This window comes from Tursiops truncatus, chromosome 1 (assembly GCF_011762595.2).
Source record: "Tursiops truncatus isolate mTurTru1 chromosome 1, mTurTru1.mat.Y, whole genome shotgun sequence".
In the NCBI taxonomy this organism is placed as follows: Eukaryota; Metazoa; Chordata; class Mammalia; order Artiodactyla; family Delphinidae; genus Tursiops; species Tursiops truncatus.
This window is the reverse complement of record NC_047034.1, coordinates 1743547-1765507: the sequence shown is the minus strand read 5'-3', so window position 1 is coordinate 1765507 and position 21961 is coordinate 1743547. Positions and strand designations below refer to the sequence as shown.

Below are 21961 nucleotides of genomic sequence, written 5' to 3'. Positions count from 1 at the left end.
CGTGTGGAGCTCCCGCTCGGTGGCCGCGTCTCCACCTTCCACGCCTCCCTCTCAGCAGTGGCCACCCTCCCCGGGTTATCTGGGCCCGGGGAGCGGCGGGAGTCACTGCCACGGTTGCAAACAGACCTCAGAGGCAGCGTTGAAGCTCGCGCTAACCCGGCAATGGCCAGAAGCCTCTTCCACCCACCGCCTTTGTCACCAGCTGGCACTAGGGGCCTTTCCGGCCGCACCTGTTATAGCTGGCGGTGCTCGGGGAAAGTCACAAGACTCAGTATACACTCACGGTCCCTGCCTCGCCCTCCAAAGCGCGATCCTGCTTTGCTACAAGCAATGGCAAAGGATGGATTGTATTATAACCTATCAGCAGGTCAAGTGCATTGGTATAGGACCCGCTTCAGAGACAATCACGCTCCTCGCCTTGGTCAAGCCAAGTTAAGGGACTCAATGGGCAGAGGCCAGCCCGGGAAATGGACTCTAGGGTCTTCTTGTCCTGGGATGATCTTGGCCACATCTGTCGGCTTCTGGGCCTCAGTTCCTTTCACCTGTAAACCGAGAGGTTTGGAAAAAACTATCTTTTAAGATGCCACCCAGCCCTGGCAATGAATGGCTCGTGTCAGATTCCGAGGAGTGCAAATTTCTTGCCTGGGAAAGCCGCCTGGGAACTTATATCCTAAACAGAATTTTTCTTCTTCATCCTCGTTTGTTTTCCAAGTTTTCTATAATAAACAGTTATTGGACTTCCGCGGTGGTCCGGTGGTTAAGACTCTGCCTTCCAGGGCAGGGGGCATGGGTTCGATCCCTGGTCGGGGAACTAAGGTCCCACATGCCGTGGGGTGTGGCCAAAAATTTTTTAAAAAGAGGCCATAATAAGCAGTTATTACTCATAATCTGGAGGGAAAAATCCCACATTAAAAGAATAAAAAGCAATGTCCCTTAACTCACTATTCCTGCTTCCCCACCCCTAAGTGCCTTGGCTTCTTCAAGACTTGAATTTGGAAAAACCACCTTTTGTGGCCAAAGTCTGGGGGCGGAGGGGGAGTCCGCTGGGTGCAGTCAGCTCCGGGTCCTCCGTCTTCTGGTTTCATCCACACCCCTCCCCGCTGGTATGCAGCTGGCGATGCCCCGTTGTCACTTCCCGCAGTCGACAGTAGGCTCTGTCCCGAAGGGCAGAATCCTATGTGAAAGATGGCCTGTGGGGAGCAAGGGTGGGGTGAGGCCGGGTGGGAGGTAGCATGGGTGGAGCTCGGTCAACCAGCCAAAAACAACCGGACTCCAGAGCCACCGCTGCTCCCCGGGGCTGGGAGGCTCCCGTGCCCGCCGCGGGGCTGGGGGGATGCATCTCTGTCACTGGCTCAGGGTCCCCCAACTTACCAAGCCCCTTCCTTGTGAGGACTAGGACCCTCTGGGGAGGAACCTTCCTCCCCCCACGGCGACCCCCTCGGCACCATCACCTGTCACCAGCCGTGGGTCCGGATCAGCAGCAGGGCCCGTGCGGGCTGAGGAAGCAGCTTGCTTTGGTATTGGGAAAACAAAGCAAAGAGAGACCCAATTGTCTTCTTAATACAGACCTCAGAAAGGAAAGCTTCCGAGTGGTCGGGGGAGGGAAGAAGGTGCAGACTGGCCCCCGAGGTGGTGGTGCAGGGGTGGGGGGGCGGGGGGCGGGGCAGGGGGGATGTGTGGTTTTCAAAAGGAAAAGGCAGGTTTAGATAGTTGCTGACAGCTCATCACTCCACCCGCCAGGATGGCTGTTCTTTCTTCATTCACTCCCACTCTCCCTCTTTAAATGTTTGCTCAGCATCTGTGGCCACAAGGCGCTGAGGGAATACAGAAAGAAACAAGATGAAGTCAGGACTGACCTCCCCAAAAAGAGGGTACATTTTATGGTATGGGAATTACATCTCAATAAAACTGTTATGAAAAAGTTTTGATAGAGCTAAACCTGACGAAGCAGAGATTTGCACACACAGCTAGTGCAGAGCATCGGGACTATGGACCCTGAAGTGCATACACTCCTAAGTTATATGAGCATCACCGATGCCTGGAAAACCGTAGTAACGAACAGGATCTAGTGAGTTACAAGCACGAGAGCAGCTCCGTTTTACAGCAACAACTCTGTGTCTTCCGGGGTGAAGACCACATTACAGGGTTGCTCGGCGTCTCCCAGACGTTTTTATGTTAAAAATGGGGCTTTTATGTTCAAAAGAATGGGACGTCTAGGCAGAGCACAGAGGATTTTTAAGGCAGTGGGAAAAAGAAAAGGGAATACGAGTTTTTAAGACTGAGAAGCCGTGATCTGGAAGCAAACGTCACGCCTTCGGTGGAGCCGTTGGCACGTGTGACCGTTTGTGTTTCTGTCCCCTCCTCCTAAGCTACGAGGAACAGAACCGCATCTGGGGGGCAACCCGCACGGCGCCTCCCGCCCGATGGAGCGAGAGGAACGGGTGTCGACCATGACTGCCCTTAGCAGCTAGGATGCCCGGCAAGCCGCTTCCTCTGAGATGTTTCTCATTTCAGAAAATGCAAACGCCGCCTGTCACACAGGTAGTGAAAACCCGATGGATGACGCCTGGAACAGTGTCTGGAATGGAGCAGGCGCTCAGGAAACACCGGTGCCCTTGCCTCCAGCTGCGCACCTGTCCCAGGAGGGGACACAGGGCCTGGCCCAGATGCCTGGCCCCGCCCGCCACCAGCCCCTTCCCCCAACCCCTGCCCCAGGGAGGACCACCAGCCCAACATCCGTAGCCCTCAGGGTCACACCACACACCATAGACAAGGGTCATTCGCGTTTTATTTATGACAGCTTCTTAGAACACTCACATCTGGTCCGGGAACAGAAATGTACAGCATGAGGTTTAAATAAGTTTCATACACTATGTACAGTCATCGGCAGACGTACAAAACATATATACACCTGTGCTACCACCCAGCGGAGGAGCTGAACCAAACGCAACCCTGCGCCCGGGCAGGGGATAGCTAGAAAAGAGCTGGTGGGCAGGGCAGGGCTTCACGGCAGGGGTCTTCTCTGACCCTCGGCTCTTCCCGGAACTGCCCCTGCTTCCCTGCAAGGCCCTCAGGACAGGAGTTCAAAGGGCTGAACTGGGGTGTGGTGCAGCTGGGAGCTCCTCTGATCACTGGGGGAGGGGGAGTAGAACAAAGATGTCTTAGAAGAATCAGAACTTTCCCTGTCAACTCTATCTTTGCACATCAGAGGGTTGGGAAGGGTTTGGGAGCCAAAAGAGGAGGGATTGTGGGGGGTGGCAGCCAAGCCCTGGCTGCTTGGGGTGCAAAGGGACAGAGGCGCTGGGTTTGGGCCACTTGGCGGGAAGGAGCTCAGCACTCTGGCAGGGCAGGCCCTGGGCACACAACACGGTGGTGAGCACACCGGGCGACGTGGGGATGAACGACCGGGGGTGTGCCGGCACCCAGCCCAGACCGCTTCAGAGGACGCCCGGGAGCCACGCCCCGCAACGGTGGGAGAGGCCAGGACTCCCTGACCGTACAGCAGCCCTGCCCGCGTCTCCGCCACCCCGGGTGGCGTGAGCAGGTCCTGGCGACAGTCCTCCCTCCGGTGGTTTGTGCTTTAAACTCCCTCTGCCCGAGCCACCCGGCCCCTGGCGGGCAGCAGGGCCGGACCATGCCTGGACCCACAGATGGCCTCCCAAGGGGTGGAAGGCGGCACCCAGACCGCCTCAAAGGCTCGGGCGTGCTGGCCTCTCTCAGCCTTCCCCTCTCCTTGGCAAGCTCGAGTCAACTCCAGGTGCCTCGGAGGAGCCAGCCCTGCAGATGGAAGCGAACGCTGGCCTGGTTAACGTTGAGCAGAGGCCTGGCCCAGGACCGCGCCGAGAAGGCCGTGGGCAGTGGCCGGAAGACGGTCCCGTCAGGGGCGCTTGCCAGCCCCTTTGAGAGCTTTCCCGGGGCTCAGCCCCGGGACAGGATACGGGTCAGTGGGGCTGGGATGGACCTGGGATCGAGCATTCAACAATTCGGGATGTCGGGGGAAAAGGGCGCCACTCCGGGGCCCCCAGCCCTGCAAGCCTTTGGGTGGGCACAGCAGGGCGGAAGTAGTAGGATGCGTCCCGGAATCAGGACAGGCTGCGGGCCGAGCCCTGTCGGAGCGAGGGCAGCCCCTGAAGCGGGCGTCCTCGGTCTCCCGCTGGGCAGAGCCTCCTGGGAGGAGCCTCCCGGCCGGGTTTGCCCAGGCCGCCTGCCACCAGCCCTGGCTTGTGCTCAAATCACAACCATTTTGTGCTTCCACATTGAGGATGCTTGTGCATCGAGGGGCGCTGGGGGCCCCCCAACCATGTACCCAGCCCATCCCCGAAGGAGCGGGCAGACTTCAGTGCTCTGGAGCACAGCTGGGAGAGGCTCCCGAGACCTCAAGTTCAGAGTCAGTGCTTCCCGCCAGGACAGCAGAGCCAGCCTGCCGTGAGGTAGCTGACCCACGAGAAGCAGCAGGAAACGGGCAGGGCCTCTGAGCACCTCTCGCGGGCCCAAGGGCCCGTCTGTGCAAGGACAGGCCTGCGGCCGCTGCCCGCTGGCCCCAGGCCGAGGCCTCCAGCCTTGTGTTTCTACAGCTTGTAAACAGTCACGCAGATTCTTCCTTACAGGAGGCAAGGGTGAAGCTTTCTGTTGAGGTGGGGGGAGGGCCGGGGCCCGAGAGGAGAATTGCACCCACTTCTGAGCGGCCGAGGGGGCTCCCGGCACCCCCGCGATGGCCCAGCAGGAGGGATTTCCAGTCCTGAAGACACTGTCCGGGCTCTGGGCGTGTCCCTGCTGCACGTCTGCTCCCCCATCGTCGACCCCAAGTCCAGCAGGGGGCCCTCACAGCAGGACGGCTTTCTGAGCTGGGGGGCAGCTCGGAGCAGTGGGGACAGGGCGAGTTCTGCCCTGGCCACGTGGGGAGGGGCACCGAGGGGAGAGCACAGGGCCACCTCCGGAAGATCCAAAAGTCACTGCGTCTTCTGAACAGAGCTGGGGCTCCCGGCGCTCAGACTGAGTGAGGCCAGGAAGCGCAAGACCAGTTAAGCGTCAGAGAAAGTGTGTAAAAAGAAAAAGAATGCGGATTGAACAACATCCCGGGAGCGGGGAGTCCACGGCCCCCAGGAAAGGAGAAACTCAGTGGAGTCCATCCTCACCGCTGGCCCTACAGGGAGAGACCCTGGCCCGTGCCAGTTAAGGCTTGAACGCAAGTCTCCTGAATAACCAGGGAAAGACGCCAGGGGCTCTGCCTGGCCGGGGTGAGATGCAGGGGGGCTGGGGAGGGGCCAGGCCGGGCGTGCCGCCCAAGCCCCTTCATGGTGGACGGTCTTCCGAGCTGCTTCCTACGTGGCCCACCCGGGGTTCTGGGAGTGGGGACAGCGGGCAGGAGACCCCGCGGGTGAGAAGACACATGTGGCTCTGCGGGCATGGCTGGTGTAAGGCTGCCCGGGGCGGGTGCCAGGCCCCGGCGTAGGAAGGCACTGACGCGCCAAGCGGCCGGAGGCGGGGGCACTAGAGCGGCCCCCGGGTGAGGTCGGGGACGGGCCCAGGCTGCAGAGTCAAAGGGGAGCCGCCCTCCTCTGCAAAGCAAATGGAGGGCGGGGGGCGGATCCCCTCTGGGACTGCTGGCCCCTAAGAGCTGAAGGAACAAGCTTGTGGGAAGAAACTTCAAGTCAGTTTCCAGGAGGCAACGGCAAAAAATAAAACTAAAAAATAAATAACTGAAGGACGCTGACCGTCTCCCCAAAGGAATCTTTCTAGCAGCTCCACCGTGGCCCCAGCAGAAAGGGACCCAAAGAATTGCTGGGGTCCACGGGGAGTGGCCACTGGTGGCCGAGGGGCTAAGGTCAGCTGCAGGGCCAGCTGCCTGCACCTGGTTTCCATGGTTACCTGAGGGCTATCTTTCTGGGCTCAGAGGCAGGTGCAGTGGCTGGGCCAGAGAATGTAGGGGAGGCCTGCTGGCTGGAGGGGCACGGAGAGGGCTGCCCCACCTCCCGGACAGGCCCCCCGGGCCAAGGCTGGAGGAAGGGCGTGGCCAGCGCGGCAAGAGAACCCGGGACAGGTGGGGGGGTGGGGGCAGGCTGCAGGGAGAGAAATGAGGGGAATTTGGCTTCACAGCTTAATTAGCTCCCCGACCTCCCTGTCCCCGAGAGGAGGGGCCGGGAGGGGGCAGTGTCCCGTAGGAAGGTCGGGGAGAGGAAGGTGGGCAGGAGGCCCACAGCCTCTGTCCCCCGGGCGCCGCCCCGCTGGGCCGAGGGTCAGGCTGTCCTCTGAGCTCACTTCTAGTGGGGGCCGCTGGGTACCAGGCGCCGGGCACTCCAGAACTTCACTGTCAGGTCACTGGGCGGAGCAAGAGAGGGCTGGTCAATTCCTGAAGAGGCCACGGCGGGCCACCCTCGAACGAAGCACGGGCCACATCCCCCAACTTGCCAGGCGGGGCTGGGACCCAGGGGCAAGCGTTGCTTAGGCCGAGGGTGGCTGCAAGGGTGGAGGGGAGCTGGGCAGAGGGAGGGGCCTGCGGTCACCAAGGCCCCACAGGCTTCTGAGCACGGCTGCTCTCCGTTGTTGCTATTTTGTTTTCTTGTCCAGGCCTGAATGCTCCCCCTCTGCTCTCTGCCCCCTGGCACCCCTCTCCTGGGGGTCTGCCCCCCGTCCATGCTCGGAAAGAAGAGGGGCAGGCGGGGCAATCTCGGGGCAGGCAGGATACGGGGGGAGAGAAGGGGGAGGAGTAAAACAATCTCGTACCGTCAAGAAGCAGCTCAGATCGAAGTGGAGAAAGAGGGGAAAGGCAAGAGGGGGAGGATGGGGTGGAGAGAGGAGAGCGGAGGGGCGCGGAGGTCAGGGCAGGGTGGTGGCTCGGCCCTTTATGGCCAGGACTCGGCGCGGAAGGCAGGGGGTGAGTCCAGGGACGTAATTCCACAACTTTACCCGGCAGTCACTGTGGGGGGAGAGGCAGGGGGAGGCGGGAAGGGGGAGGCGGAGACAGGGAACGTGGTCGGAACAAGAAGGAAAAAGAAGAGGCCGTCTGAGCAGCTGCCCCTGGGACAGAGGGCCTGGGCGTCCCTGGATGGGACCAGAGCTGGGGCTGAGGGAGGCGGGCTGCTCTGTGGTCTGAGATACCTGCAAAGGGGTCCAGGCTGCTGTGTCAGGGGCAGGAAGGGCTGGGACACGGGGGGTGGTCCCAGCCTGGGGCCCAGCACCCCCCTGGGCGCTCTGTGAAGGCGGGCTCAGGCCAGGGGCGCCGCGGGGTCTGCTCCATGCCCTGGCCGCGGGGACAGCACCCGGGACAGGGTGGAGAACAGGAGCAGAGCTCTCTGCCCGGCACCCACCTGGAGGCGCTGAAGATGTGCCTGGCGTTGGTGCACATGGCATTGATGGGGCTGTCGTGGCCCTTGATCTCGCCAATGGGCGTGAAGTTGTCGACGTTCCAGACCTTGATGACGCCTGCGCGGCAGGCGCTCAGCAGCATGGGGCGGCCCGGGACGAAGGCCAGGGCGCACACCCAGTCCTTGTGCGCCGTGGGGATTTGCTGCGGGAGGAGCGAGCCGTGAGGGCGAGAAGTGGGGAGCCCTGCCCCAGGCTGTAGAGGTGAGTCCCTCGTTCCTGCTCCCATGCTCCACCCTGAGACCCTGCACTGGTACAGAGACCTTTAGCCCTCAGAGGGGTCGGAAGAGAGGGAAGGGGGAGACTGGTCAGACCGGGGGCTGAGAGCAGACCCTTCCTGAGAGCTGCTGCCTGAAGGCAGATGGTGGAGGCAGGAGAGGGTGCCGACCAGGGGGTCACTGGGGGGGAAGAGGGTGACGGCCGGTGGGGGGGCACTGGGGGGAAGAAGAGGGTGTAGACCAGGGGGGGCACTGGGGGGAAGAAGAGGGTGTAGACCGGGGGGGCACTGGGGGAAGAGGGTGCTGGCCGGGGGGGTAAACACAGGTGGGGAAGAGGCTGCAGAAGTGGCAGGCTTGGGGGGCTCTGGGCCAGGACACAGGGCCCCCAAGCCCTGCCCGGGGACCGCCTCTCCGCAGCCCACTGCACCTGCATGAGCTCCTGCTGCGCCAGGTCCCACTTCTTGACGCCGTTATCCCGGGAGCCGCTGAACAGGACGTCCCCCTGGATGGCCAGACACTCGATGCCATCGTAGTGCGGGGGCTCGAAGTTGTGGGTGGGGCCGACGGTGCCCGTCACACACTCGCCCAGCTGGAACATCTGCGGAGGAGGGGCGGGAGGGAGGCTGTGGGGGGGGCTTCCCGGGGGACAGGAACTGGGGGCAGGGAGGCTGACTCAAGGTGGGTTTGGGGTGTGAGCCTCCTACTCAATTTTTTAATAAATAAACACTACTTGTACTTTAAATAAAACCATTCATCATAACCCCCCCGCCCTCTTTCCCTTTTTATCCACTGCTTCCCAGTCTCCGACCCTGTACCTACGTTTGCAATGACACAACCAGGGAGCAAACAGCACCAGGGCTGACTTGTGCTCTTTGTGGGTTTTTTTCGTATTTATCGTGTACTCAGTTGTGCTGCCTCCCGTCCTGTGGGTTTTCCCTAATTTTCTTGCCTGTTGTTCTACCCGTGGACACTTAAGTTCCTTCTGACTTTTCAGCACATGTACAAGATCACGCGTCAATCTTGGCCTCCTGCACAGACCTTGCTCCTTGGGGGTGACTTTTCAGCATAAATCCCCAGGGGTCTCATTATTTCCCATGAGTCCCAAGGCAGTGGAGGGAGAGGGCCAAGGTAAGGAGAGTAGGAGGAGAACAGAGCCGCCACCGAGCCGGCCTCAAGGTCAAGGTCAAGGACTTCTCCGTACCTTAACGTAGTGGTCCTTGGAGCCGGTCACCACCAGGTCGTGCTGGCTGGCGGTCTGGGCGACTGTCAGGCACATCACAGGGCCGATGTGGCCAGTCAGCTTGCCGACGGGCTGGAACCTGGAGGGGAGGAGAGGCCCAGCCGGGGGTGCGGGGGTTGGATCGGGGGGACCCTGGGGTGGGGTTGGGGGTCTACCCTGGGGTGATACGCCAGCCAGGAGACTATCCCCCCTCAGAGCAAGATGGAGACCCAGGCACGAGCCGCCTGCAGCCCGGGGCCGCCCCGGGGGTCCCCCGCCCCTGCCCGGGCCCCTCCCCGACCTGTTGAGCTCCCAGATGCGGACGGCGTTGCCCGAAGCGGCATACAGCATGCTGCCCGAGGGGCTGAGGGCAATCTGGTTGATCTGGTGCTCTCCCTGAGCGCTGGTGATGGTGCGGGTGGACGCAGCCGCACAGGCGTCCCCTGAGACCACCTGGCCTGAGGACCTGCCCGTGAGGAAGAGAGGCAGGGTCAGAGGTAAGGGCTGGGCTGTCCCTCGCGGGTCTCCTGGGCTGGGTCCTGGCTCCCGCCCCGCCACCAGTGCGAGCCGGGCGAGACGACTTACGTGAGGGTCCGGACGCACTTGGCCGAGTCTCGGATGTCCCACACCTTGATGTAGGAGGTGGACACGGAGAACACAAGCCCAGAGAGGCTGCAGTACTTGATGGAGACCACGTTGCTGGGGTGACCCTTCAGAGCTGCGATCTCCTGCCCCGTCACCAAGTTCCACATCTTACAGCTGCGGTCTGCGAGAGAGCGGGCGTGAGCGGGGGACAGCCATCACGGCCGGGGCCAGGGGAACTCCCGTGCCCACAGCCACCGGGGCCGCCAAGGCCAGGGGAGGTGGTCCAGCGGATGGGCTCCGGGTCCGGGGGTGGAAACGTGCTCCCGCCTGCTCCTGTGGCGCACGGACGAGCCCGGCACTTCCCACCAGGGCTTCTCGGGCAAACGCCCACCAACGCCAGGTTCATGGAGAATCGCTGCGGCGCCGGGGCTGGAGTAAAGCTCCCGTGCCTGCCAATCGCCGACCAAATTAACGAACGATGGCAGCAAGTCTCAGGGGGAAAACTTGGAACCAATGAACCTCACCTCGATTCACAGCCCTCTCCCTCCTGCCACGCAGGTGGGTGTATACACACTTCCCACTGTTCTATTAGCCGGAAGGTAACGTTTTCTGACTGTCGCTGGGATTAAGGAATCGTAGGAAGTGCGCAGCCCTAAGTGCTGGGCTCGGGGAGGGGCTGAGATGAGCAAAGGCGGGGCACCTGACACGCCTCCTGGAGTTCCGGAGGCAGGTCTGGAAGGAGGTACTGGATGGAGACCCCAGAGCCAGCTAGGAGGGGAGGCCCGGGGTGGGGAGCCCTGAGCCCCGGCAGGAGACCCCACCTCCTCAACCTGGCGGCTGTGATCCCGTCTCCTGGGCAGCCCGCTCTGGCAAAGGGAGCGGGAGGGCGGGAGGCCCTGACCCCACCTGGCTGGTCCGGGTTCCGCCCACCTTTGGACCCTGTGAAGAGCAGCTCATCCGTGGCGTCCAGGCAGAGGATGGGCTTGGTGTGGCCCTCGGCCATGGAGACGCACTGCAGCGGGGCCGTCCGCGCGCCCCTGGCTCCTCCGACCGGGGTGATGATGCCCCTTCCCGGGAGAGAGGGAGAGAGGTGCCCGTCAGCCCGGGACCGCGGCCAGGCTGAGCGAGGCTCCCGGGTGAAGGACAGGCGCAGGGGCACTCGGGCTGTGGCAGGGGCTCCAGCCACAGCCCCCCAGGTCCGAGAGCCGCGTAGACGGGGGCCTGTGGTGCAGCCTCTCAGTTGCCATCCTGAGCACTTCTGGGGAGCAAGCCCGGCCGGGCACGGCCAGGGGCCAGGACACGCGGGAGTCTCCTCCGTCGCCTGCCTGACCCAGAACCCAAGACACACACGCCCCCAGGCCCCAGCCGGGCGGGGCAGAGGCCCCAGAGCTGGATGGGCTCCTCCGGCACCTCGGCGTCCACAGGGAGGGTGGAGGAGTGCGGAGAGGGAAGGCGCCCAGGCCGCCACGCCGGGGCAGAGACGCGCGCATGCAGGCGTGCACGTCACCTCCACCTGGGCCCCTTTGGACCAGTGTGGTCAGATCCGTGACTGTCATCTGCAAAGGGCTAAGTCCCTCTGGGGAGCCCTGCTCAGCTCTGTGGGAAGAAAGTGCAGGCCCCTGTGGGGAGCGGAGCTGGCATGGCCCCCTCCTCCCCACAAACACTCAGAGGTGAAGGACGCCTGTCCTGAGCGGACCTGAGGACTTCGCTACACACCAGCCTCCTGGAGGGCCTGAGGAGGAGGATTTTTTTTCCCACTGAGGGTCTCTAGGAACGAGCCCCTGGCCAAGCCACGTGCACGTCTGAAACATGGCCTATTCTTTCCAAAGACAGCGCCGCCCCTGTGGCCGAGAGCGTCTGACGTGACCAATGCCCCGCCCTGCCCGCAGCTGCTCAAGAGCCCGCGGACTCCACCGGCACCCCCACGGACGGCGGCTGGACAGGCACAGCTGTCCCCGGTGTCGCAGGCACACGAACAGCCCTGCCCCCAGCTCCCCGCTTCTGACGCTGGCTTGGGCCCAGGGGAAGGAGCCGGGGAAGGAGCCCAAGACAGCAGTGGGGAGACCCCAAGTTACAAGGATAACCCTCCGCCCATGGGAGGGGCCAGGGGGTGAGGGCGTGGGTGGCAGCCTTGCAGCCAGGGGCGTCACCCCCGGGGGCAGGAACAGTGAGTGGCGGTTGCCCCGGAAGAGCAGAGGGAGCCCTCAGCCCAGGGTGGCCCTTTCCCAGCCGGGGCTCAGGCCACCAGGTCCTGGGACTTGCCCCTTGTTATGCAGCAGGAGGGCTGCGCGCGCGTGCGTGTGCGCGCGTGTGCGTGTGCGCGGGGCTGGCTGAGGGAGAAAGGTCTCCTGGTACTCCTGGCCTTCGGGCCAGGAGTCGTGGGCAGGGCCACTTCTCTTTCAGAGCCAAGGTCGGTGAGGGAGCCCCCGACACAGCTGAGTAAAAGCCGGGACGCTGAGCCTGCGCGACCTCCAGCAGCCTTCCTCCAGGGCTCCGGCCCCCCAGGCTCCCGTGCCCGCCCCTCCCACCCGGTGACAAGCCACCAGAAGCCATGCCCTCCAGAGCCCCCAGCTCCAGCCTGGCGCAGTCAGAGGCCACGAAGCACCCACGAGAGGGGAACCAGGGGTGAGAAGGGCGGGAGGGGGTCTGGGGAGCCACGGAGAGGAGGGGCCGCATGCTGAGGCCAGGGTGCGGGGAAGGGGGACAGAAAGGGAGCAGCGAGCCATTCTGTGTACCTCAGGACCTCCGACAAAGAGGAGTCGCTGTCATCAGACCTGGGGGCAGAAAATTAGCTGGATTAGGGGGAGAGAGGGACACACACGAGGGAGCAGAGGCGGCAGCAGCACGGGGAGGTCAGAGGGTGGTTATTCTCTGCGGGGGGAGCGGAGAGAGGAGAGGAAGGAGGGCCTGAGGGCAGCGGAGAGGAGGTGGGGCAGGCCGGGGAGCTTGGGGCGGGGATGGGGGTGCGGAGGGGCAGAGGGGACACGGGCCTTGCTGGTCCCAGGATCTCGGCTGCCTCACTGCACAAGCTGGGGGCCCCCTGCCCCCTGAGCGACGCTGCGCCTCCTCCCACCCCTCCCAGGAGCAGGCCTCTCCCAGCAGAGCTTCAGAGACCTGCTGATCCCCAAGCACTGGCCCCACGGGCCGCTGGACGGTGCCCGGCGGCTGCCTCTGCACACACATGGGCCCGACACCCGGGCCACCGGGCAGGACCGGGGTCTGGGAGCCCCCGGAGCTGGGATGCCAGGGTCCCACCCAGAGCTGCTGAGAAGGACCTGTCAAGGTGTGAAGGGCCCCTGGCCGGCATGGGCGTCCCCTGGCTGGTGTGAAGGGCCCCTGGCTGGCATGGGGGTCCCCTGGCTGGCGTGGGCTGGGCTCGGTGCTGTCTTCCCACAAGGGGGGCCACGGCAGGTTTGGGGCAGGAGCGATGTTTTGCCTCTGTGAGGAGAGGCGATGCAGGCAAAGGAGTAGCACTTCGTAGCCTGGGCTCCGCCAAAGCACAGAGGAGCTGTTGGAGCCGAGAGGAGCCCTCCGGGGGCTGCAGAAGGTTGGGTATCGGGGGTGCCCAGCAGTGTGGGGGGCCCGGAGGGGAGCACGGGAGGGCGGGGCCTCTCCCTTCGCCACCGCAGAGGCCCACAGGTCAGAGATCCCAGGTTTGGGCCCAACTCGGCTGCTTTCTAGGTGTCCCGGGGCCTCTGAGCCTCATCTCCTTTGTAAAGCAGGGGAGGCAGTCCTCGCGGCTGGTCTATATACTCCGGGCGGAATCACGTGCGTGCCAGCCTGGGGCGGCGCCGGGGGGCGGTGCCCACCGCACTGGGAGGTGAGTGTCCAGCGAGAGCACTCAGTAGGGGTGAGCTGAAGCCCCACCATGTGACAGAAACGGGGTCTCCTTCTGCAGGGACCCTCCACAAGGGCGCTGGGGCGTGGCCTGAACATTAGCGGGGGTGGGGGTGTGTGTGCGTGACTGAAGTGAACGGAGGGGCTTCAGAGAAGAATCAGCAACAGCAGAGAAGGCAGGGGCAGCTCTGGGTAGGCCCTCGGGGTGCCCGACTGCCTGGGCCTGGCCCCGTGGCTTCCTTCGTGCCCTCTCCTGCGGTCCCCACACGCTCAGGGGACGGGAGGGGTCCACGGGCAGCACAGAAAGGGCAGAGGTGCCGGGAGAAGGGCCAGCGCAGCACACCTAGCGTCTCCCCGCTGCCCGCCTGCCTGCGGCCAGGACCCGCCTGCAGCCTCCCTGTCCCCTCTGTGCCCCCCGCCCCCCGGCGCCCGGCTCTTACTTGTCCAGCGCCGACCCCTGGCTCTGGTTACTGGTGAGACGAGAGAAGACGTTTCGGTCGTTCCGGGGCCGAGTGGGAGGGGACGAGGGGGGCGTGAACCCCACGTCTGTGGACCTGGCAGGTGAGCAGGACAGAGCGGCAGCCGTCAGTCACCGCGCCTCTGCCCACGGGCATGCGCACGCGGCGTCGCCTGCACCACCTTCCGTCTGGTTGTGCGGGCGGCAGGGCAGGGGGTCCTACGGCCCAGCTCCTGCTCGGCCCCCAGGGGTTGGTCCTCGTGATCCGTGGGTTCTGCATTTGGGAATTAATTCACCTGCTCGCCAAAGCCTATCTGTCAGCCCCAAACAACACCCGCAGGGTTCCTGGTCATCTGCAGGCATGAGGACCCAAGTGCACATCTTCCCAGCTGAGGTCAAAAGAGGTGGCCCTACCTCCCTCACAGTGTACACAGCGCCCTTTCCAGTCTATTTAGTGCCATGATTTTCAAATGTTTGTGCTTTGGTTGGTGAGTTCAGTGTTTAAAATGGCCCCGAAAATGGTGCTGCAGGGCCACCTGGTGTCCGGAGCTCAAGGAAGCTGGGACGTGGTTTACAGAGAAGATACGTGTTAGATGAGCTTCCTTCAGGCATGAGCTCAAGGGCTGTTGGCCCTGAGTTCAATATTAATGAGTCAACGGTACATATTGGATTAGGTGTCTTTAAACAGAAACTCACATGACGGGTTGGTGAAAACGCTGGGACCAGAGGCTCCCAGGAGCCCAGCCCTGTATTTCCCGGGAACAACGGCTCAGGATTCGCTAAGTCGTGTTCACGGTGACTTGACAACACAACTGCCACAAACAGCGCGACCTGATCTCCAGGGAAGAGTCCAAGGCCTCGTGACGCCACCCCTTCCAGCACCCACGGCCCTGCTCTTTGGAGGGTGGTCCTCAGGCTCAGCCCATCCTCCCTCCCTTTGGAGGGTCATCACGAGACCAGCCTACATTCCCCCCAATTGCAACTCAGTGTGTTCTCTCTGTCACGGGGGGGCGGGACGGTCTGTGGGGCCCCGGGCGCACAGATGCCCTTGCAACTCCTCCCACCAAAGGCCCATCTGCAGCCGCGGGCATGGGCGGCTGGACCGGAGGGAGGGACAGGCGCATGTCCCCCTCCCGACAAGGCAGGTGCATGAGGTCACCCTGAGCCCCTGCCCTTCTACTACTTCGCTGTGTGACCTGGGGAGGCCACCAAACATCTCTGAAAATTAAGGCGACCCTGAGAGGCACCGGGATGCCCGAAGAAGCCCGTGGGGCCCCATGAGTGAGTGGCTGGCCGGCTGGGGACTGTCCTCGGTCCTGCGTCCCCTCCCAGGACTGTCCTCGCTCACCTACACTCCGCCCACAGGACAAGACCTTGAAAGGGGCTGAGGCCTTCCAAGGACCCCTGGCCGTGAACGGGGCTGAAGCCCACTGGCCCCGTGCCCAGGCCAGGCCACTGCAGATCCGCCCACGCTGAGCTCACGGCAGCCGGCAGTTTTTAGCAGCGGCCTTGGCCACCAGCTCCGGTGCTTATGGAGAGACTGTTTCCTGAGCCGCAGCTGACGAAGTGAGGAAGGGGCCGTGGGCGGGGGCGCGAGCGGGGCCGGATGAAAGTGTGCAGGACGGTGTACAGTGGGCCTCCCAGCGATTCCTGCCCCCAGGGTCTAGAACGAGTCCTCACCTGATGGGCTGCCCTCGGTCATATGACTTCCTTCGGGTCAGAGGGGACGTCTCCGCTCCTCGAGACTGCCGGGGGCTGGAATGCAGGGCCCAGTGAGGCCCGGGCCCACCTACCGGGCCCACCCACGCCCCCACCACTCAGCTCCCTCCTTACAAAGTGCTCCCTCTGCTGGGCAGGCTGATGGTCCGAGAGACCTTGTCCCGGTAGTAGGGATCTCGGATGGAGAAGCCCACTCCGTCCTCTTTGATCTCCACGAGGGAGGCCAGGGACTTGGTGATGTTCTTGGTGGACACCTCCAGCGGGGGTCCCAGGCACTCGGCAGACACGGCCTTCATCTGGGCGGACAGCTTGGGCTCACCCTGAGACAGGAAGGGCTGGGTGGACCCACTGCCCAAACACGATGGCACAGAACGGGGAGCTGGGGGAACTCCAGCGGGGAGACGCGCCGCCGGCCTGAGGCAGAGGAAGTGATGGAAGGGCCCCAGCAGACATGACCCAGGCACGTCTCCCGAGGCTTCTGGAGAAGCCAGACCGACAGGAAATGCCTCTGCTGCCCTTCTTTGGACTTCGCAAACAGAATGGCAGGCTGACCTCTGCTGCTCACCAGCTAATCAGTTACTCAGAGGCTGTGCACAGGGCGCCGCTCCCAGTCTGCAGGGCTCTCCCTTCTCTCTTTACTCAGTCCTGTTTCGTGGTTCCATCTAGTCTAGCAGCTGCTCCCTCAGTGTCAGACAGACTCCCTCCCTGCTGAGTCAGCGATCCGCACGCACAGTAACTAGACATCCAGGGTGGGTCTCTGACTCACATCAGGAGGCAGAGTCTTGGTGGGGAAGTGGGTGAGTTCTGACAGCGAGGCCTCGGGCTATGATGATGTCATTCCACCCACTTCAAAAGGAATGGGCTGTAACGGGTCACACATCTGGGCACCCCGACCCTTTCCAGGTCAGACCCTTCTTGGCCACCGCATCCCAGATGGAGGCAATACTGGGTTGGGGCTGAGGGTAGGGGTAGAGCCCCAGGAAGGTGCAGGGGAGGTGCAGGGGAGCAGGCTGCGGGGAGCCCCCCGCCCCCAGCCGCCTTCTGGTGGGGCTCACCTTGAACTTGAAGTCGTCATGGCTGGTGGAGCCTTTCATGGTGAATGACTGGGAGAAGCTAAGGAAAAAGCAGAGGAGGGCCAGGATGCCGACCGCTGATGTCCCGGCTCCCTGGGACTTAGGTTCATGGGTCCTAAAGAGCCCCCAAGCCCAGGCTCAGCCCTTGACCCCCCGGCAACCCCCCAACCCAGCCCCAGGCACATGCTCGCTCCCAACCTGGAAACTCACCTCCCCTCCGAGAACTCAGACACCTCCTCATCTGTGCTGGCGTAGCCGTTCTCTGCCGGGGAGGAGAGAACCGAGGGGTGAGGCCCCACTGAGCCCTCCCCCTCCCTCCCACCCCTCACCCTCTGGGATCGGACTGCGGCCTCCGGGGAGCCTGGGGGAGGGAGGGTCTCTGAGGGGAGGCAGGGAGCCCCGGGGGTCCCTGGGGGCCCCGAGGCCTGCCCCCCGCCCTGTACCCTGCTGCACGTTGTGGATGAGGGCCTGCAGCTCGGGATGGGCCTCGGCCTTCTCGCGCAGGGCATCAAGCAGCAGGTGGTTCTGGGAGGGGCCCGCTATGTCTGTCTGCCTCAGCCGTCCCTCCAGCAGCCGGATCTGGGCCTCCTTCTGGGCCACCTGCAGCCCCTGAGGGCAGGGAGCGGGGAGGCCTGGGGTTACCCCTCCTGGCCTGGGGCTGGGGGGCCCCCGTCACTGCCCTCCCAGGATCTGCTCCCAACCAGACGCCTCCCCGCTAGCTCCCAGGCCCCAGCCTGTGCCCATCGCAGACCTGTGATGCGCCCCCCAGCCCCCCTAGTTTCCCCCGCATCCACGCTGGGGGGCACACTCCCCGTCATGGGCAGAATCTTATCCCCAGAACGCATATGTAGGTGCTGTAACCTCCAGGACCTCAGAACGGGACTGTGTTTGGAGACGGGGTCTTCAGGAGAGCATGACGTTAAAATGAAGTCTCGAGAGGGGGCCCTAACCCCTGTGACCGGCGTCCTTATAAGAGGAGGAAATCAGGACACAGACACACACAGAGGGAGGACCTCAGGAAGGGCGAAGCTGAGTCTACAGGCCCAGGAGCGAGGCTCAGAGGGACCCGCCCCGCCTACACCTCGATCTCTGACCCCAGCCTCCAGGACCGGGGGCAGCAGACGTCTGCTGCTTAGGCCCCCCGTCCGCGGTGCGGGCCGCCGCAGCCCCGGCGGAGGAACACGCTCCCGAGTGGCGAAGCAGAGCTGCGAGAGCTCCCTGGGCGGGCGAGGGGTCGAGGAGGCCAGGCCCCTCGGCCCCTTCCCCGAGTTGCCCCGCAGGCACAGACCCCAGGGGAAGGAAGTCCCCACGGCCAGCGCTCTGTCGGGCAGAGGGGACAGGGGACCGACACAGGCCAAGGGATGCCTTCTGTTCCTGCACGATGCCACTGACCCCACTCCTGGGCGGAGCACGTCTGTTTGTTCCTGTTGCCCCACCGGAAGCACGTGCGCGCGCGCACACACACACACACACACACACACACACGCTGCCCCCTCCACCTCCGCGGGCTCAGGCCCGGCCCTACTCTGGACGGGCTCGCACCAGATGCCAGGGTCGCCCCCGCTGGAGGCCCTGCTGTGTGCCAGGTGCCACGGCAAGCCTCTGGCCCCGTCATCTCGTTAAAGCCGCGCGCGCAGCAAGCCGTCAGCCCGCTTTGCAGCCTTGGTGCTCGCCGGCGCCTGTGAGGGACGCTGCCGGGCGCCCGCCCGGCCGGGAGCTGTATGCTTCGCCTCAAGGGCGGGTCCCGGGGCTGCCCGCCGCCGGCCTACCTTGTCGATGGACGCCTTGAGGAAGTTGTCTAGCAGGAGGCGGGCTTCGGCCAGGGAGCAGGAGCTGATGACCACCGACGTGTCTGTGGAGTCCAGCTCCTCCTGGACCGGGAGGTGGAGGGCCCACGTCACCAGGGCTGCCACCCCTGGGCCCCAGCGCCCTCCCGCTGCCCCGCCCACAGGCACCTTGGTCTCCTCCAGCTGCACAATGGTGGCCTGGCAGTCGCCGATGCTGTCGTTGATATAGTCGATGTTGGCCGCCAGCACCTCGATCTCCTCTGCCAGCTCCTGCAGACCCTTCTCCTCCTCCGGGCTCTCAGCCTGCAGCCGCTCCCGCTTCCTCCTCAAGGCCTCCTGCAGGAGGGACAGCTCCTCCCTTTTCTGGGGGGAGGGAGGAGGCCTCAGGCTGCTGCCCAGGCCGGCGGCCCTGCCCGCAGGGAGGAGGGACGGGGGGTGGGGGGAGCTGGGGGGCACCTTGATGAGCCGCTCCATGTCAGCCTCCAGGTTGGCGATGGCCATCCTCTGCATGACGATGTCGACGATCCTCCGCTCCAGCGACTGCCACTTGAGCCTGGCGGCCTTGCTGAAGCTCTGGCCGGCCCCCTTCTTCTGGAACTTCTTTCTGGGGGGGCAGAGGCAAAGGGGCGGGGGCAGGACCACCCTCAGCCCCTGCAGCCGACGGTCGAGGGGACCCTGGCGCTTGCCTCCCCCAGGGGCTCCCGGTCGCCTCACCTGGCAGGGCGGGCGCCAGACACGGTGGGCATGGGGTGGTTCTCCAAGAAGTGGCTGATCTTGTGGTCCCACTGGCGCACGATGGTGGAGACGGAGCGCGCCCCCGACTCGGCCTCGGACGAGGTGGTGCTGGCCGACACCTCGGCGCCCGAGTCCAGCACGGGCGACTTCGGTCCCACTCGGCCCGCCACCCGCTCAGACATGGGCTTGGCCAGACGCCTCAGTGCAGAAACCTGGGGGCCCAGAGGAGCAGGACCCAGTGGACAGGGTGCCCCCAGCCTGCGGAAAGGCCCAGGTTGGGGCGCGGGGCAAGGAGAATACAGGGCCGCTCCGTCCTGGCCTGGCTTTGGGACTGAGAAAGGTCCAAAGGGTCTCCAACGTGAAATGGACACAAAAGAGGCTCCCTGTCCTTTTGAAAAGTTAACCACTGCGGCAGGCATCTGGGCCAGAGCCTGCAGCCCACCCCCCAGCCTCAGCACTCTAGCTGAGAAAGGCCATCCCACGGGGGCCACCCCAAGTCAGCACGTGGCCAGAGGGAGCCAGGGCCACAGGGGGGTGCTCTCAGGACAGGGGGGCAGGGCAGGGGCTGTGGGGGAGGGGCCATGCTCACCTCCTGGGTTTTCCTCCTCAGGACCATTTCCTGCTGCCGCTTCTGGGACTCCAGAGCTCGGATCTGAAACTGTGGGTGAGAGGACAGGGTGGGGTCTACACCCGGGCCCTAAGCCCGTTCCACCCGGGCTGGCCCTGGAGGTGAGCGCCTTGTGCAGCTAAAACTCGCCGGTAAAGGGGACCCAGCATTTGGGTCTCTTTCTCCACGAGGACACGTCTCTCGGCCTCTTCTCCCCACCATGGGCGAGGAGGCTGGAGCAGAGGGCTGGAAGCTGTTGGTGACCTGGGCAGGGTCCTACCCGGCGGTGGGCTCGAGGCCTGGCTCGGAAGCCCACAAGGACTGGGCTGGGCTCCTGCGGCCGTCCTGCCCTCCCGCGTAGGGCTGCGCCTCTCCTCAAAGCACCACCGTCACCGCTTAGGCCCGCGTGGCCAGAAGGGGCGGCCAGGCATGCGGGGGGCCGGGGGCCCGGGGAACCTCGAGGTGCCCTCACCTCCTGCCGCCGCTGCTCCTTCTTGAGCTGTGCGATCTCCCGGTTCCTCTTGGTCTCCGCCAGCCGCCGACGGTGTTGCTCTTCCCGCATCTGCTTCATCAGGGCCACCTGGGACGGGGCGGGGGGTTGGGGGGGTTGAGGGGAGGCCCGAGCCCTGCGTGGAGGGGCTGGCTCGGAGGATGCCAGGCCGGGGTGGAAGCCACCAGGTGGCAGTGCCTCAGGGGGTCTGGCCCCACGTTGTCCACAGGAGTCGAAGGTGTCCCACCACCTGGGCAACCTACCGAAGGGAGCGGCCTTACTGCCGGCCCAGCCGTGCAGATGGGACCACTCTGCAGGGTCCAGCCACGGCCCCCAGTGCTCTGCTCACAGCCCCTGGTGGTCCTCACGCAGAGCCGCTGCCAGTGCCCAGACATTCTGGGACCAGCCTAAGTTGCTAGAGGCAAGTGGTCCTGCCTGGACGGAGCAGCGTCCTCTCTCCCACCCGCAGCTGAGCTGCCGACGGGGCGCGTTCCCAGGCCAGGTTCTCACGGTGACGGCGATAAAAACCAGCATCATTTACTGAGCCCACACTACATGCCCAACCCCGTCCTCATGATGATCAAACACGACAGGCATTATCACTCCTATTTTATAAATAAGAAAGGAGCCTCAGAGAGACAAAATGACTTAAAGTCAGAAAAGCAGTAAGGGATGGCCGGACTCCTGGCCCAGGTCGCTTTGCTTCAAAATCCAGCTCTTACCATGGCCGTGGGGATGGTACCAGGCAAGGTCAGAGCAGAGCCGGCGACCAAGCACAGAGCCTGGAGCCGAGCTCTCGGAGGGCCGGCCAAAGGCTCAGAGAGCATCATCTGGGAGGCCAGAGGGGACCCGGCACAATGGGGAGCCGTGCGCTGGGTCCGTGGAGCACCCACCCCGCTGGCCCCAGAGCACAGAGTGCGAAGTGCACAGGGGTCAGACTCCTTCCATGGGACGGCGCCATGAGAATCAGGTGCGGGCTGTCCCTCCTCTGCCACCGAGGCCTCAGACACGCCAGGAATGTCACCAGCCTGCCCTGAGGACAGTTAAGAGAGGAAACGGCCCGGGAGGGAGGCTGGAAGGACTGCGGTGGCTTCTGCCTCAGAAGGCAGGCTGTGTCGGGGGAAGCTACAGAGACGAGGAGGGCTCCCTGCTGCTGGGCCTTTGGGGGTCCAGAACAAATGCTCCCCCAAAGGGCTGGGGCTGACAAGAGAAGCCAAGCCTGGGCTGGAAGCGGACGCAAGCCCCGCCCACAGGGAGCTGCATGCACACCGGGACGGCGGCCCTCACGGAGCCGGGGCCAGAGCCTTCCCGGGGAGGAACGTGTCTTTCTGGACAAAGGTCCATCTGTCCAACTCTGCCTGTGTGGCCAAGTCCCAGGGAGGTCACCACAGGGGTGGTGGTCTCAGAACGGGTGGGAACGTTCCAGGCAGGTGACAGCACAGCACCTGAGGCCAGCACTGCTCTGAGTGTCTCCTCTCCTTAGGACACCTCTGTAAACCGCAGGGCCTGCCCCTGAACTGTGGTGGCAGGGTCTTGGGCACTGGCTCTCGCGGCATCTGGTTAGAATCCTTGACGGCTGCCCTCGGTGCTTCTGACAGGAACCCTGGGCCCCTGCTGGGCACCCTGGGACAGCCCAAGGGTGCTCTTTTCAGCCTCTTTCCTAGGTTCACAAGAGCACAGTTAGCCGGGCAGAGCAGGGCCCCCGGCTGAAGGGCTGAGCAAGCTGAGATTGAAACCCGGGAACACGCAGGGACCCTCTGTCCCTCACACAGATCCTGGGCATTATTGTATTCTTTTTTCAGGCTTCAGAGCCATAGAAAGCTCCTCCCTCATACGGATCTACAGCAGAGTCACCTCCCGCTAAGATGACGG

At 64.0% G+C, this 21961-nt stretch overlaps 1 protein-coding gene across 3 annotated transcripts in view; it reads right to left on the bottom strand.

Annotated features, from left to right (window-relative positions):
• Positions 1-2768: 2768 nt before the first annotated feature.
• Positions 2769-21961, bottom strand: part of KIF21B (kinesin family member 21B) — a 43987-nt gene continuing 24794 nt past the window's right edge. For 2 of the 3 annotated variants that reach the window (XM_033847011.2, XM_033847119.2), the window contains 20 exons: positions 20072-20179; positions 19582-19650; positions 18972-19204; positions 18714-18861; positions 18426-18620; positions 18240-18341; positions 16914-17079; positions 16681-16732; positions 16453-16510; positions 15512-15717; positions 15359-15433; positions 13662-13775; positions 12120-12158; positions 10315-10451; positions 9385-9565; positions 9101-9265; positions 8782-8899; positions 8008-8178; positions 7308-7507; positions 2769-6318 (listed from right to left, as the gene is read on the bottom strand). In XM_033847011.2, the coding sequence (XP_033702902.1) occupies positions 6261-6318; positions 7308-7507; positions 8008-8178; positions 8782-8899; positions 9101-9265; positions 9385-9565; positions 10315-10451; positions 12120-12158; positions 13662-13775; positions 15359-15433; positions 15512-15717; positions 16453-16510; positions 16681-16732; positions 16914-17079; positions 18240-18341; positions 18426-18620; positions 18714-18861; positions 18972-19204; positions 19582-19650; positions 20072-20179 (2595 nt within the window). In that variant the 3' untranslated portion in view covers positions 2769-6260. The remainder of the gene's footprint in view (positions 6319-7307; positions 7508-8007; positions 8179-8781; positions 8900-9100; positions 9266-9384; positions 9566-10314; positions 10452-12119; positions 12159-13661; positions 13776-15358; positions 15434-15511; positions 15718-16452; positions 16511-16680; positions 16733-16913; positions 17080-18239; positions 18342-18425; positions 18621-18713; positions 18862-18971; positions 19205-19581; positions 19651-20071; positions 20180-21961) is intronic. The other variant, XM_033847171.2, reaches the window with a different exon arrangement.